This window comes from Pyxicephalus adspersus, chromosome 2 (genome assembly GCF_032062135.1).
Source record: "Pyxicephalus adspersus chromosome 2, UCB_Pads_2.0, whole genome shotgun sequence".
NCBI lineage: Eukaryota > Metazoa > Chordata > Amphibia > Anura > Pyxicephalidae > Pyxicephalus > Pyxicephalus adspersus.
The window spans coordinates 85,550,300-85,566,723 of record NC_092859.1 but is presented as its reverse complement, the minus strand read 5'-3'; the positions used below and the strand labels follow the sequence as shown (position 1 = coordinate 85,566,723).

The following is a 16,424-nucleotide window of genomic DNA, read 5'->3' as shown; positions in this document are numbered from 1 at the left end:
TCTCTGTGTCTGGATATTACCACACCAGTCATCAGTGGTTTATATGTGACATTATAGTTATTATTATTATTAATATTATTATTATTAAACCTTGTCCTCTTCTGTGACTGCCATCCCCTCACAGAGAAGCAGGTAAAGTGGATTTATTAAAGAGATCAGTTGTGACATCAAAATATCAAAAATACGGGACCATTTTTGCAAGAGAGATCGTAGTGCGATCTGATCAGAGCAGGTACTGTTTAAGCAACTGGAAAGTGTAAGTTTTTGTGGTGTATGCTTTTATTTTATTTTTGTTCTCATTCAATATGGTATTCTTTTTGGAAAAAGAATTTACAACTATTATGATAAAAAAAAAAAGATGGAACTGCAAATTGTTGATTCTAACAAAGTGGGAGTTCATAGTATCCGTGTTTTGTACTAAATGGATCATCATCTTCTGCTGAGTTTGTATGACTATGAGGATCATCGAGGTTGTGATTGAATGAGGTTGAAGAGGATTGTTTTTCTATCTATTAAACAGCATCCAAGTATAATTTTATGATTGTATTTGAAGTGAAGCATGTAAAGTAAAATGTTTTTTTGTGAATTACTTTGTAAATTAGGTTTTCCTTCCTTTAGTTTTTAGGTTTGATAAACCCACGTAATAGGTACAAAAGGTATTGAGGGGAAAATATTCACTGCAGGGAGAAAATACTAGTGACTTGTCCTTCATTTACAGTTTGTGGAAACGGTTCACACATTTTTTTCTCTTTAAACTAATGCCAGGTAAAATAGTGGCATACAAATAACAATAAAGCCAAATTTCAGGCCTCATTGCAAGTTTAATATCGATGGGTCTATTTCTTGAATTAACACAATTTGTATCATAAAAAAGCAGGAATTCCATAATTTGTCTGGTATTCTAGCAGGAATTCCAGACTCTGGTTAACATTTGTTGTATGCAGTTAATTATGCTTTTTAAAGGGGACTAATGGTTCATTTACATCAATGTGGTGCTTTCCCAGACATACTGCAGCACATAGGCATAGGCACTAAAGGACTACTGTGAGAAAAATGTTGCATGAGATTTATTAATGTGATATAATAATACTTGTGGTTGGTGACCTTAAAAAAAAAAAAAGTGCACTTTGACCCCCCTTTTCCATCCATACCCTACACTCACCTAATTAAACCACTATCCCTATCCACACTTGCAAACTTACTGAGACCTGAAGTTCTGTGTTTGATTCCTCACATATGTACACACAGTACAGGCCTATAGACTTCCAGTGCAAATGTTCCTAAGCACCCAATTGTGTGCTGCCTATACATATGCTGGATAAAAAAAAAACAGATCTTTGGAAAAAACAATCCACCAGAATGGTTGCTTTAATCCTCCTTCCTTGTTATTAGTAGACAAACGTTTCATGATCTATCATAGAGTGATAGAGTGGCATTTTTAAGACATCATTTGTTTTAAAGGACATTTATCCAGACTCTGTACTTAGACTAAGGTAGACAAGGTCTAATAAAGTCTATGGGACTGTATTATGCAGGCACGGGCAGGAGAGGAATGTAAATAAATGCTGCTGCACACAACTGTGGATGGGAGGGAATGATAGTTTCGGTCCATGAAGAGGAAAGAAAGATAAGGGGATATTTTAGTTTACTTATCCTTTTAGAGATCCTTTTAATGACCGTAAGGGATATGTCATCTAATAAAATGTGTTTGGCTCAGATGTGCAAAGCTCATGAAGCAATAGTTAAGTTGAAGACCAACAGTTTAAGGTTATAAGGGACCTGCCAGATGCCTTGAATATGCAAGGTGCCAATGCTGGTATCCTGAATTGCTGTAATTCTGCAAATATTTGAGTCGTTGACCTAGAACAAGTCTAAGAAGTTTCAAGTCAGTGTATTCAGAACTTGTGATTTATATACTACGAAATTAGTATGTTAGTCTATTCTATACTATAATGAGCTAGTTTGGTTTAGAAATATTAAACATTCTGCATGACAGCCAGGCAGTATGTTTTTGAATGGGGAGTTTAGTGATGGCAGCCTACCTACTTTCTTTAAAGTAGAAGTAAAATTATTCAGCCTCTTAGCAGCATGTATAAGTATACACAGCATGGTTGCATATGGCACATTTTACTTTTTTACTTTTTATAGTGCCCACCTTCCAATGTTCACGTGTCAATCTCCCTTTCTCCTCTGTGACTGGCACTGTAATCTTCTCTCATTTTTCGGCTGTATTGATTTGCTTTGGCAAGATGATGGAACTCTTTGGCATGTGCAAGGAAGTTCATTCATCATATCACTTACTCCCTGCAATAACAATGCAGAGATTGTACACTGAGCTGCACATGCTTGGCTATCAGCATACCTTTCATAAAAATCTACTAGTGGGGGGGAAGGGAGAGTATATGGCAGATTTTTTGCAGGTTTATTCATAAGTCATAAAGAATTACCTGACTGCCTGATTACCTGTTTCCTGGTTGAGTGTGCATGGCCAGATGCAGAAATAACTTCAGTGCAAGCATTTAACAATTTTACAGTTACAGTCTCTTTAAGCAGAAACCATCCTGCAATTTTGTTACCAGCTGCTAAGCTTCCCATGATTTTCTGTGAGCACATAAAAGCTGTGAGTGCTATGCTGTGGACTGTAAAAGACACACTTGCAGCTTGTAATGGTAGGGTTGATGAACCAATATTAACTGATGTAAAAAGCACCTAAATTGTTCAGCTGTTGCAGCAAGTATGTGCGGTAGGACTGTAAACTGGATGTTTTTATTTCTAAGCATGTCTAGCTAAAAAAAAAAAAACTTCAAAAGAATAATAGTTCCAGAATTATGATTGTTAAGAATGTTTTGATGCCTTGAAAGTGAATAGATGAAACATTGTGCCTGAGGATGCAAGTTTAGACTGTGCTTCATAAAAATAATAAAGGCCAATTCGTTAACACCTTAAAGGGTCTCCAAGGGATGCTAAAGTGCAAATAGAACCAAATGTGATGATAGCAAGATAGAAATGGCAGGAACTAGACGTTCCAGTGTGGAAAATCTGCCCTTTTCATAAAGGTTTTATATTTACCAGTGACACGTTAATTAGCAAATAAAAATGTAATGAAGAGCCCCAGTCCTTGACCGTAATTGGATCTCATTTTGTATTGGTCTATAAAGAACAAAAAGTATCTTAACAGAAGATTGCTTACTGTGTTGCCATATCAAAATCCTGCATTTTGTAATATACATGGAAGATTTTTTCAATAGGCTCAAAAGAGCCCCATGTGCTGACTCTTAAGTGAAGAAAAAAATTACATTTTACTTTACATTCAAAAAAATCCTTGTTAGACCAGTACAAAAAAATCTAATTGGCTGCTGTAGATTATGAATTGCCACTTTATTATGTTTCAGAATGATGGTCTCCAAGGCCGACTACATTTTTTCCTGTGCAGTTCATATGCATTTTATTTTAAAAATTCACATTTTATTGTGCTAGTCATATATTCTTCTAGTTTGAGGGCTTATTTACTCTTCGTGATCTGGTATGGTACCTTAATGTGTGCAATCTCATGCATTAATGCAGAAGCAATGGCTGGTAAGATGCTGATAAAGCGTTCATCAGTAAATTTTTATTGTTGTAGCAGTTTTCTTCTTTGTGTATGTAGAAAAGGAGGGCATTGGACCTAAAGTCCATTATTGTCATTGGTTGACTTAAATACTTTGTAACACTTTACTAAATGACTGCCATTTGTGAACTCTGCCCTAGTCTACTTTAACTACATGAATGTGTACCATAAATTGGGTCTAAAATGATCAGATTGGAGTGTATGATTCAGGCAGTTGTAATAACTGTGCTGCAACAGCATGGACACAAGCAGCATGTATGAACACAGAATGAGAATGCATAGATACTTTGTTCTTGTGGATCCAATATCCTCTTGCATTTTTCTGATCAGACAGCAGTAGACAAAGTGTGGCTTCGTCCACTTACAATTAACTGAAATGTGCCATGGAGGATTAGTATTGTACAACTGATGTATATGAACTTTGCACTCTATAGAAGCATTTGGATCCTCCATGCTTTTGAGTTGGAAGATTAATAACTCTTCAGTTGGTATAATAATGGAATGCACAGGTGAAAAATCTACGGGGAAAAGATCAATTGTGGTAAAGAACAAAATGAGTTGACAGGTTGCAGATGCTTGGATTGATAATGTATGGCCTGCTGATTTTTTTTTTTCTTCAATCTATTTTAAACATGCAGTCTCAGAAAGCATGTCATTGGTAGTGATATAAAGCAGGGTTCTATTACAGCCTAATGTTGGAATAGAGGTGTACAGTGTGTGTATGCTTTTATGCATGTAAATATAATTTCCATTCCTCTTAATTTATGCTTTCCACCTCCATATTTTTCCATATATCTTTAAAAGAATGTTAGGATTTGGTCACATGGCCTCTCCTATTCATCCTATTCTACATTGCCACTTCCGAGTGTAGGATTTTACACCCTAGGATTCCATGATTCCCTTTGGGAAGGAGGTGATTTAATGTTTGTAGGCATCATCTGTAGCAGGCTCACAACCCTGCCATTACTCATACAGATGGAGATTGCCAGCGTTCAGCAGTATAAGCAATGTGGCCATGAACTGCCCACATGTATGATCCCAAAAGATCCACATTCCAAATATCTATCCATGGTGCCAATACAGTTGTATTACACAGATAATAATGATATGACATGTCAGAGATTTGCAGTGTAATAAGTATGAAAAATATTTGTTTTATATTGTATATTGCAAAGGTGTTCACCTGGGAATGTGAAAGCTTTAATCATGGGAACTGAATAGATGAGGGTATGCCAAAATCAATTTCAGACCTGTACCCACATACAGTAATGAGAAGACATTCAAATTCTCAAGTTGTCTACATTTTATCTTATACCACATTGGAATTTAAAGTCATTAAACTGGTTGGCTTTGGTTAGTATTGGTCTACTCTGGTAAAGAGTTTGGTATAGCTGTAGATGTGACGTTTGGTAAAAAGTTATCATTGACGTACTCCAAATAAAGTAACTACGGTATTACATTAGGATAGTTGTTGAAATCACTATCTGTGCACACACACACATTATTATTATTATTATTATTATTAATAAACAGGATTTATATAGCGCCAACATATTATGCAGCGCTGTGACAGCAGCAGTGATACAGGAGGAGAGGACCCTGCCCCGAAGAGGGGGGAATTTACACTTACACACTTTATGGAAAAGCTAAAACGAATACATTGACTGAAGCTGTACTCCTATGATTAAACGTAGAATCTGTTTGTCTCCTATGCACAACTAATACTTTTGTGCGATTGATATCCTCTGAAAGGCTTACCCTGTACTATTTTGTTTGGCATAGAGGTGATGCAGTTTGTGGTGATATTTGCCATCTCGGGAACCTCTAGTATTCAGAATGCTAATTCATAAATGCTTTAATTGGCTGCACAGGCTGTGAATCACAAAATTTGAATGCCTTCTTGACCCTGGGATTCATTTATAATGGAATGGAGGAGTATTATCTATGCAACAAAAAATTTCAGCCAAAAACCACTTCATGTATTTCCTTATGAAAGCAAAGCACTTATGTTCAATTATACAATTTTTATAAGTTCATAGGAAGCTCTTACAGGCAATCTCAAATGTTATACAGCACAATTCAAAATGACATTTCTTTGGAGATGCCTCTAGAAAAAAATATTTTTAATGACTAGATACATTTCAGAGGAGAAAATTCTGTGCATTAGTTAGTTGTATAAAAAATATTGAGATTGGATGGTGTCTGTTTAATGAGTTCACTCAAGACTAATATTTCTACTTAAATCTATATTTTTCTACCTGTGCCCCCTTGCCACATGCATTACTTTTTCCACTTTTTTAGGATTCTATATTTACAAGGCAAAGTAAACATGCGCAAGAACACATTAGGGTAGTTTACATAAAGCGGTTGCTGCCCAGCGATTAAAGCCACTCATTTTTTACATACATCAGTGGTATTTCATATTCAGTAAGTACTTTATTTACATCCCAGCCCATGCTGGTGCTTTGTATACTATCATTACTTGGTAATAAGGCTTCCTGTGCTAATACTGCACTCTGGGCAAACCTCTAGCATGCTCTATAAACCACTCCACCCTTCCATGGGTCATTACCTTTTGTAATCAATTTCCATTCTGACACTGCTGACAGCACAATGAATCACAAACCCCAGCTCCTTTGTATTGAGCTACAATCCTGTAGTACCATGGCCCACCAAACTGCTATATACTGCCAGAAATACCTCTCACACACTGTATCCGCACACAGGTTATATGTACACAAAAAACTGAGACTAAATGGCAGATAGGACTGAAAACTGATTGCTTTTTGGGGCAGGGACCTCCTCCTTTGTCACTGTCTGTATCCCTCTATCTTTTGGAACCCCTATTTAATGTACAGTGCTGCGTAATATGTTGGCGCTATATAAATCCTGTTTGTGGGGATTTGGGGGGGGGTCGAAGACAGAAAATGAGCTGGGTGAGGATTGCTGCAACAGCTTCTAATGCTTGCAGTGTAGAAGTCGCAGAGTGCAGGGAAATCAGGATAAAGATTTTCAGCACAGGGAAGAATTATCTACAAGTGTGTATGAGGAAAGATCAGGCTAGGGTTTAGCATTAGTGAAACCCCAACACAATGTCACACCTTCCATTTACAAACACCTTGGCTATTGTGGGATTGGATGGGAGTATGGAGGTGATATGGCAGGGCTCCCAGCACCTGTTGTACAGATGTCTGTGTTTGGGGATGGGGGGAGGTGGTGATCACCTCAGTGTATGGCCATGGCCCATTATTATTGTGCAGTGTGGGGCAGCACTCTGGCTGCGTCCATGTAGTCCGGGGGGGGGGAGGGGGGTCGTGACTTCTTGTTTCGGTCCCCCCAATACACCTCCTGCCCGACCTGACTGCAGCGCAATGGTTCAGCCCTGACAGCAAGGCGTGTCCCTCCAGCCCCCTCTGCCAATGATGGGAAGCCGGGGAGGAGGGAGACATGTCAATGCAGGGATCCCTCACACAACACACCGACACACACACAACTTTTACTACACTGCCGGCTCTGCCTGCCAAGGAAACCATGGTGTCCCCCGGGAGGTGAATGTCAGGTGAATGTTCGTACACACCGCCCTGCATCCAGTCTGATCCAAGCATGGAGAGGTTCCTGGGCTTTGTACGGCAGATCCGGAGATCGAGGAGGAGGAAAGGTAAAAAGTACCGGCCGGAGGAGGATTACCATGAGGGCTACGAGGACGTCTATTACTACGCCTCGGAGCATTACCCAGGTACGTGCGGTGATGAGTGGTGGCTGAGGTGCCTTACCTGCGGAATCCTTGTCTCCATGATGTGTGGATGTGATATTACTGACAGATCGCACCGCTACTGTATGATCCATCACTTCTATACAGGCAGGGGCAGCAGTAACATGGACTCATAGCACGACCCCCCATTCTGACAGGACTTAACCCATAGCAACCATCACAATTCATTGCAGCCAGACAAGACGGATACTGATTGGTTGCCAGGTGTACGGTGCACATCGTCCTAAACTTTACCTCCTGTATTTGGGGTGATATGTTAGTTTTAGCACTGACAGCCCCCTCACCAATAAGCAGATATTTCATCAAATGCCATAGACTGTCAATGTGCAGTAACACATAGTAACCAGATAGGTTAGTCTGATGCCAGGGACAGCTCATTATTGAGGTTTGTGTTGTATGAAATGTCACAGGCAGGTCTGTCACTCTTCCCATTGCCTTTGTTTGGTATTATACATGGCGTGTATGTATATGTTGCTATTCAGTGTGAGCGGTCGTTTCTTTTCCAGTCATGGGAAGTATTGTGGTTTGTTGTTATCTGATGGAGAGCAGTGTGTGGGCTTTTGGTTGTCCCATGTGTCAGTCCTGTGTTCTCCCATGTCATGCTTGTCCCTTCAGTTTATAGATGGGCAGATCTGCCGGAGGAGACAAGAAAGGGACAGGTCATGCACAGGGAACTTGGTGTGTCACATAATATTATGTGTGGCCCAGTGATGGCTGGAATCTCCCCTGTACTCTTAGATCTCAAGAAAACAAAATTCTCGGTCGATGGCGATCACCGGGGGCCTCTGTATTCTGAGCAAGTTTTACATAAGCATATAATGACTTCAGTACTCAATCAAAAACATTAGCAGAGCGTTTAAGCAGTGTGCTCGTACTGTTCTGGAGGGGTCTGTGGGTTTATTGCTTAGTATTTCTATCATAGTGGTCTGGGTATTATTACTGCAGGTAATTTGTGTATATTATTGTTACAACATGTTTACCCCTAAGAGGAAAGTCATCGCTGTAATTTGGGCATTCAGTCACTTCGAATTACCTGCAACACTTTGGGCTAGGTATTCCCTTAGTACTGAGGCATGGACACAACCAGCCCCAAGTGTTCTGCTTAGTTTTAGGCTGCAGCATTGTCCTCTTTGTTGTATTGCCAATATGCAGTCATATGCATAAACTTATAGACTAGCATGTTCAAAAATGCTGGCTGCCTGGCCAATGATCCAATGGCTGCAGTACTTTGTCACTTACCCCATACAAGCATCCAGGTCACTTGTTGCCTGTTTTAGGTCCAAGTGTTACAGTCCCCTAAGTATGCTTTTATAGAAGGCAAATGTTACCTTTTTTTGGTGGATTCTATTATAGTTATACATTTCTTACCTTCACCTAACAGACACCTGAAACCTACGTGCTACTTGACCCCCCTTGTACATCAATCTGTGGGTGATTAGGTGCAGGAACATTGACCTATGCTGGGCTGGAAACACTCCTGTCTTCTTAATCAGTGGGTCAACAGGTTGCTATGGACTTGCAGCATCTTCTCCTTACTCCTAAAGGAATGGCTGTCCCTGGTATGTGAAGTATTTCTGTTAAGATCTGTGGAGAGGGGCCACACATTAGCAGGGTTATACAAGGGAGTACAAGAAGTATGGGAAGAGTTAGAAGAACTGAAAAGCTTTTGTTAATTAAAAATATAGCTATCCTATAATTTCAGAAAAACTGGTGCTTTACCAAACAGGGTCCCCAGTGCAGCCATCATTGTAGATAGAAATCTCAGTATTTCTCAGACCCCATGAAAAAATACTGAAAACAAGCAGGGGCTATCCTAATAAGACTTCATGCATGAGCAGAAACCTGGGAACTCAAGCTTAGAGTGTGATATTCAGGAGAAATGTTAATGAGTGATAGAGTTAATAATTATTAAAAGTCAACTTGACAAACTGGGAGATTCATAGTTTTAAACAGGAGGTTCTTACTTCCCTGTTAGTGGTTCTGTAGAGCTGAGAACACATCATGATTTACTGGTGGTCACTAAAGGCAGCCACAAGATGCCTGCATAATCAGAGGTCTGTACAAGGAAATCTTGCAGCCACCATGTCTTCACACCAATAGGTGTACTAATAGGAGAACTCACCTTTTTTTTTGTATTGTTTATGTGGTTGTTTGTGGTGGGCTTGGAGGGGAAAATGCTTTGACCGGGGCCAATGGGGTCAGGAAGGCTGCTGCCCAAACAAAGGGTTTGCGATACCATTCTCCATTTTGCAATGCCAAAATAGCAAAAAAATTAGGTAAACAGGATCAGCAATAATGGTGACTGAGAAGCCTTACTAATTCATATAGTACAGTCAGAATTTGCATTTTGTTCTAGAGAATGAAAACGGCAATGGAATTTCAAATAATCTATATAATGAAGAAAGAATCATGAAAATAATAAAGACCAGAAAACAATGTGTACAGTGAAATATGTGGTATTACTTTACATTTGGGGATTATGAGAGCGCCCCCTCGTGTCCTTAGTTCCCTTACAGATGGTTAAAAAGGTCAGTGGTTACTTACCTGGGAGACCTACCTATGGCTCCTATGCTTTCTAAGTGGATATGATATAACTAGCAGACATCAAGAGGCAGGCTATTCCCCCACAGCTCGCTTTTTGAGGGGACCCCTAGCAACCTCTGCAGATGCCATAGTTGTGGAAGTCTGCAATATTTAAATTACTCTCAAAACATGAAAAGACTGAACAAGATGGGTTGTCTGTATTTACAGCAACCGTTAAAAATATTACATTATGTTTCAATATGTTTTTATTTTTCCTTGAAATGTTTGTTGAAAAATACAACCTAGACCTTATTTGACAGCTGTGTTCTAGCACATGGACTTGTGAACCGATTTCTGCACCAATTTGTTTTTCTTTTTGCTCTGCTTTGTATTGGACTCATTTTAGATAATAGTAGCAGAATAATGCTTGCGTTCTACAGGTTGTTAATGATAATATAGATTTCAGTTATTATGAGCTAACACTAAGGTATAGTATTGTCAGGAGTAAGGTGTGGATCAGTGTTGAACCAATAATTACTTTCTATTTCTTTGCTGTTTTTGGTTAGGAAAGTAAATTGTTCTTGTTTATGTTATTAGAATAGCTGAGCTTGTAAAACAGTGTTGTAATCATAAAATGTTTGTAGTGTGAATTCATGAATGAAGAAATATAAATCATTCTTGAGCTGTTTTTTTTTATATCTTTTGCTATATCTGTATCAAAACTACATAACTATAGCAACTATAAATCTGTATTTTTCCTTTTCTTTTTGTAATTATTTTTCTTTTTTCTTTTCTTTTTTTTTTAAGTAAAAGTTGGTACAATGCACAAAGATGCTGATGAGAGGCTTAATATGATAGCTGCAACAAGCACTTATCCTCACAAAAGTAGTCATTTGGGAACAGTATGAAGTGACTGATCCTAGGCAACTGTAATTATAGCGGGTCAGTTTCTGCATTTTAAGTGGTTTACAATTATTTTTGTATTTGGGTCTTAAAATACATCTGATTTGCAATTTAACCTCCTTGCTGTTAAGCCCGACCTTCGTTCGGGCAAAAAAAAATTGCAAGGATGATTAACCCCGAGATTTTTCCCATCCTTACTTACCTGGTCCCCCTGTGCTCATCCAGCGTCATTTTCGTACTCCAGCGTCGTCCGTCGATCTCCCTCTCCAGCGTCGGGTGCCAGCGTACAATTTAAAAAAAAAATTTCATGAAAAACAGTGGATCACTTTTGGTACAGAAATCTAGACCTCAGTGTAACGCTCAGGTGGTTAATGCAAAAAATATTTTGTTTGTGTTTATTCCCTTAACAATGACAACATAACAAAGTATTTTGTTTTTGGCTTTTTTTGGATTGTTGGGGGTGGGGGGTTGTTGAATCCCAGGTAATATGAAGATTTACAAACAGGACTCCTTTTAGGAACTGAGCTCAGGAGTTCAGCAGTATGAGAGTAAAAACACATTTCTGTCCACTGATTTTAAGAACAGTGTGATGTAAGCAAGTGCCCTGATTTAGTTAGTCATAGTTATGTGTGATAAATTGATGACGGTAACATGAAACTTCATCTCTACCCAGCTATTCTTGCAGATCTCTTCCTTTGCCAGGCTACTGTGATGAATCCCAGGTAAAATCTCTAGAGGAATTATTTAAAGCATTCAGTCTAATGTGAATAACTTGATTGCATCATCGGTGAAAAATGAAAAGATGATACCCTAAAATAGCATATGGCCTGATTAGGGATGACTAAATGTGAATTTTCATTGTCACCTTTCAAATATAAAGTACATGTGGTATCACAGAGTGTAACTGCAGTATTTACTTTTTCTTAAACTTTTAGTGTACAGATTTTGATGTAGAAATGTAGCACGTATTAAATCCCATTACTACCTGCATGGAGATAAATATTTATTTATTTTTTAAATTAAAATTCAGATTCCAAAAAGCCATGAACACAATTTTACAAGGGTCATGAAGAGTTCTAATAATTGACCGACCACATATAATAGAAAAGATGCCTTGCATTGTATTTGAAATTTGTTTTTGCGCAGAATTTGTGGCAAGCATATTAAGAGCTTGGAGTTTATGGATGTTTGCAAAAATATCAGAACTATTATTACTCATGTTTTTAATTAAAATCTCTCCATCACCAATATAAAAGATCCGGGACATACAGCAGTGTTGTATGAAATGTACTTGATTATTTGTAGGTGCAGCATGTGTAGTAATTTCGTGTATTAGACGCAGAGAACAGTGTTAGGAGTGTCTAAATCTACAAAGCTGGAGATAAACCGAAGGTGCCCACAGTGGTGCGTTTATGCTGCTCACCAATACCAGCATTAGTGTGATTCTGCTAGGACACTGTGATCATAATTCACAGATGTGACAGGTTCACTTTAGGGCAACCTACTCAATCTGGCAACAGAAAATTAATCTGTGTATAAATTAAATATTTCAGCCCTGTTGAAGAAAGCAAGAACAGTATAAAAATGTTATTTCATACCTAGTTATTATGTACTGGCTGGTAATATACAGCAGTTCTATTTATGGTGCCAACTTCCCAAACCATTGTAATTATCTATTGTCAAAAGGTTTCTTTTTAAAAAAAGCCGGAATTAAATTAATCAAAAAAATGCTTAATCACTAAAGACTTAATCTTAAGAAGTGCTCTGAACATATTGCAGTGCTTAATCACTTTTACAATGCAGGGGAAATAAATCATGTGGGACCATTAAAAACACTAAGGGGGAAACAAAATCGCTGAAATGCTTGTCTTGTGCATGAATAGCTTGGATATATGTAGTGATGGCTAACCTTAAACTACATGTAAATAAAAATAGTCTTTAAGGATTTTAAATTGCCCATTTTATTTGCTGCTGTGTTTTAGAAGTGTTTATAATACCTTTCTGTCATTTTATCTGTTTGTTATCCATCCTTTTTTCTTTTTTTTCTCCTTTTTGTTTTTCCAGAAACTTTTATGGAAACAGGTACAACGTGCTCTAGTGCTTTGCTGTGGTATTTATTGTACTTAATTTTGAATGACTTGCCAACTCACTACAAATGTCATAAAAACTTTGTAAAACTTGGGTTACCAATGCACATCAATTTCACTAAAAAAAAAAAACTGACCTGCGCGCCTTTTTTGTGCAATGCAAGTTCATTTGTGAGGCATGTCATATTGACATTTAAAAACTACTGCAGCAAAGCGCACCACCAATCTTAGGTTACCATTACTGGCCCATTACCACTGCACACAGATGCGAAGCCATCATTTCAATTCCTTAACAAAAATACTTTGTACTGAATATTAAAGTTAAACAATGCATAGAATTTCTGTATTGAGTTATCTTGTAAACACTCTAATTTCATTGCATTTCGGAGAGGATTAACAAGGTAACATTATGGTCAAAATGTTACCCTTATTGGAGTAAAAGCTGAAGCTGAAGTTTCTCTTCAGTGCTGTATTTATAATCACAATCACAAGCCTTTAATCACTTAATCGAAGTGGTGTTTTTGGCCATTAGTTTGGGCAACAGAGTTAGCAACTTCTACTCCAACGCTGGGACATTTCATTTTAGTGTATAACTTTTATTGTGTTTTTTTTTATTTTTATATATATCTCTGTGTTTTTCTATTATATTGTAATCCTATTTCCGCTGTTTTGAGAGAATGTCACATATTCAAAGAATCTCAAAAGAGAATCTGCACAAAAGAAGATTTTCTTTTAAAGATTGGGTTTATCAAGGTTTAAAAGTGGACCTTGCAGTAAATTAACAAATTATTAAGAGTACATGTCACTGTATACAACAACAGTTTAAGAAAGAAAGAACGTGCAATTAACAATTAAGCTATAACTTGTAGCCAGATGACTATACCCTACGTGTCTGCAGGATGAGGAAGCAATAAAACTATTTAGATAATTGCTGATACTGCCACAAGATAATTTTTGGAATGACCTATGCTTAGGGCAGGATTCATTGTTCATGGATGGGTACTACCATTAAAGCCTAAGTCCATCCCATTTTAAAATGGTAATTGCAGATTTTCTTTTGTTCTAGTTTTGAACCTAGTGGGTGAGAACCTCAGGTTTTGAGTTGCCAAACTGGTGTCCCAGTGTGGGGATCTCCCTCATCTGTCATCTAGTAATGAAATAGCATCTCCAAACGTTTGGCTGCAACAGCTGAAAGCTAATGAAGATATTTCATTAATGTCCAAATATTGCTTAGGCTAAGTTCAAACTAGGATGTTTTTTTCCCCCACACTGTACCACTGTGGGTAATCATATTTATCTGTCCCCCTATAAGGTTAATATTAGAATGAATAGATTAGTTTTGATCCTTTTTTTTCCTAAGGGTTTTCTTGTGGCGTTTTTTTCTTTTTCAAACATTTTTTTTTTCATAAAGTACATAACTTTTTGTCATTTCATTAAAGGTGCTCCACTTCCATCCTCAAGTAAATGCCTGCACAAGCAATTGTAAACACATAGCTGTTACCACCTGATGCCTGGTGGTTGTCAGTAGACACCTAGAAGTGGTAATTTATTTATCCAGATATCGTTATACTTATAAGTCTGCATTGATATGTTGGGCTTTTGGCTGAAGCAGTCAGTCTTTAGCTTTTATTCTCTAAGGTATTCTTGGAAAATGAAGCACAGAATAAATATTATGGGCAACCTGTACCGCATTCATTATTGAGCAGTTTTATATATCAGACTGTAATTGGTTTGTGACGACAGACTTTCACAAATTTCAGGAATTAATAAGATATCATGTATGAAACGTGCTTCATCGTTCACATGTCATGCGATCACAAAGACTTTTATCATGCAATGACATTGTAGCTGGTGGAGCATGTAAATTCTGCTCTGTGTGCTGCTTGGCACACATTATTTGGTGTGAGTGTGGGTAGTTGACACTTGCTTCTCTCAAGCTATTTTTCATGTGTCAAGTCTATTAAATGGAAATATATTTAGATTGGCAATGAGGCAGTATTTTGATTTACAGCATGTAGTGTAATGGACTAGAATGATTACCTTCAAAAAATCATGCAGCATTTTTTAAGCGTTAATAGAGTATGCATGTTGCAGTATGCTTTTAGAGACATCAGAGTGACACTGAATATTCAACATGGATTGAGGAATTTCTATTTCATTCTCCATGATGTCTGAATTTAATAACTAACATGGACATACTTAAGCACACAAGTTATCTGTAATAATATGGTTTATACAAAGGTCAGTAAACAATTTTTGAAAATAGTTTCTATTTTATAAGGAATGAGGTGGTCAGCAACATTTCATGGATTGTTTGATAATGTCTCCAGAAAAAGATAATAACTACTTCAACTCTCAAACCTGTGTACCTCTTGTGGACCAAAGCATGATTTACATTACCACTGAGCCGGTTTATCTGGAGGAAAGGGGGAAATGTTCCATTATTTATTAATTTACCCTAGTATCAAATCAGAAAAGTTATAATAGAAAAAAAAATGCAAGGCAGGTCCCTTTTTGCAGAGGGGGACTGCCTATGGCCCTTCTGCAATATAATAAACTTTCCTGCTTGATCACAATTTTTGAAATCAACTATCCTCTCCTTGCTCCATCACAAGTGGTCATCTTCTGGGTCAGGACCCCTGGAAGAGGTCATTTGGTGAAGATGGACATTTCGATTGTCCAGGCTGGAATGACCCATGCAGGGGCTATGCAGGATACCTGGCCCCTTACATCAGGCTGCACATCACCAGAAATGATCGTTGTCCCACAACTTGAACAAACCTTTACACTGAATCACTGAACAACCTTCTGCCACCAAGAACTAGTGTAGTTCCAGTAGCTTGGCACTTCCTGCTCATTCTCCCCTCTATCCAGTCTATACAACACTAATTTTCCATGTGAGACTAATACTCATCTAGTGTTCATGTTCCTGGATACTATTTGAGCATTTTATTTCAAGGCTTAAGCCATCACTACTTTGACCACACATTGAATTCTGTAAGTGTCCAGATTCTTGTAGTAAAGGTAAAAATAATACAATGTTAGTGATTTGTGTATCTACTCCTTATTCTCTAGTATTTATTACCAGTAGCCAGTGTATTTCCCCATTGAAATGATCAGTTTGCCCTCTTACATCTTTGAGGATTAGTGATTTTTGCTCTCTTTTTATTGGTGATTAGTGATCAGTGGAAGGTAAACTATTTACTTACTTACAAAAGCTGCTGAAGTTTACCTTCTTACTGGGTATTCTAAACAACATTGTACTATATAAACAAGATCAGGATGGATATTCCGTTACTTTGCACTATTTGCATACAGCAAAGCATTTCGCTCTTACAGTTAAATTTAACTGGCAGGGCTTATGCTAATAATCTGCTTGGTGAGAAAACAACATATTACTAACATGCAAATAATCAGTTGTGAGTTTGTCGCATATGGTTGAAAAAAGGCTTCCTGAGAAGACATCAATTTTTCCAAAATTGTCAAAATTTGGAAAGTCTTCCCTAAGGACCATTTCTGACTGAACTTCTTC

General features: G+C 37.8%; 1 protein-coding gene across 5 annotated transcripts in view; it reads left to right on the top strand.

Moving 5' to 3' along the window:
* The window catches only part of GRIP1 (glutamate receptor interacting protein 1), a 240,039-nt gene that overhangs the window by 65,361 nt on the left and 158,254 nt on the right, over positions 1-16,424 (top strand). For 2 of the 5 annotated variants that reach the window (XM_072401316.1, XM_072401312.1), the window contains exon 1: positions 7,071-7,343. The exons of 1 other annotated variant lie outside the window; for it this stretch is intronic. In XM_072401316.1, the coding sequence (XP_072257417.1) occupies positions 7,160-7,343 (184 nt within the window). In that variant the 5' untranslated portion in view covers positions 7,071-7,159. Of the gene's footprint in view, positions 1-7,069; positions 7,344-16,424 lie in introns of those variants that run through there. 2 more of the 5 variants (XM_072401311.1, XM_072401317.1) reach the window with 2 other exon arrangements.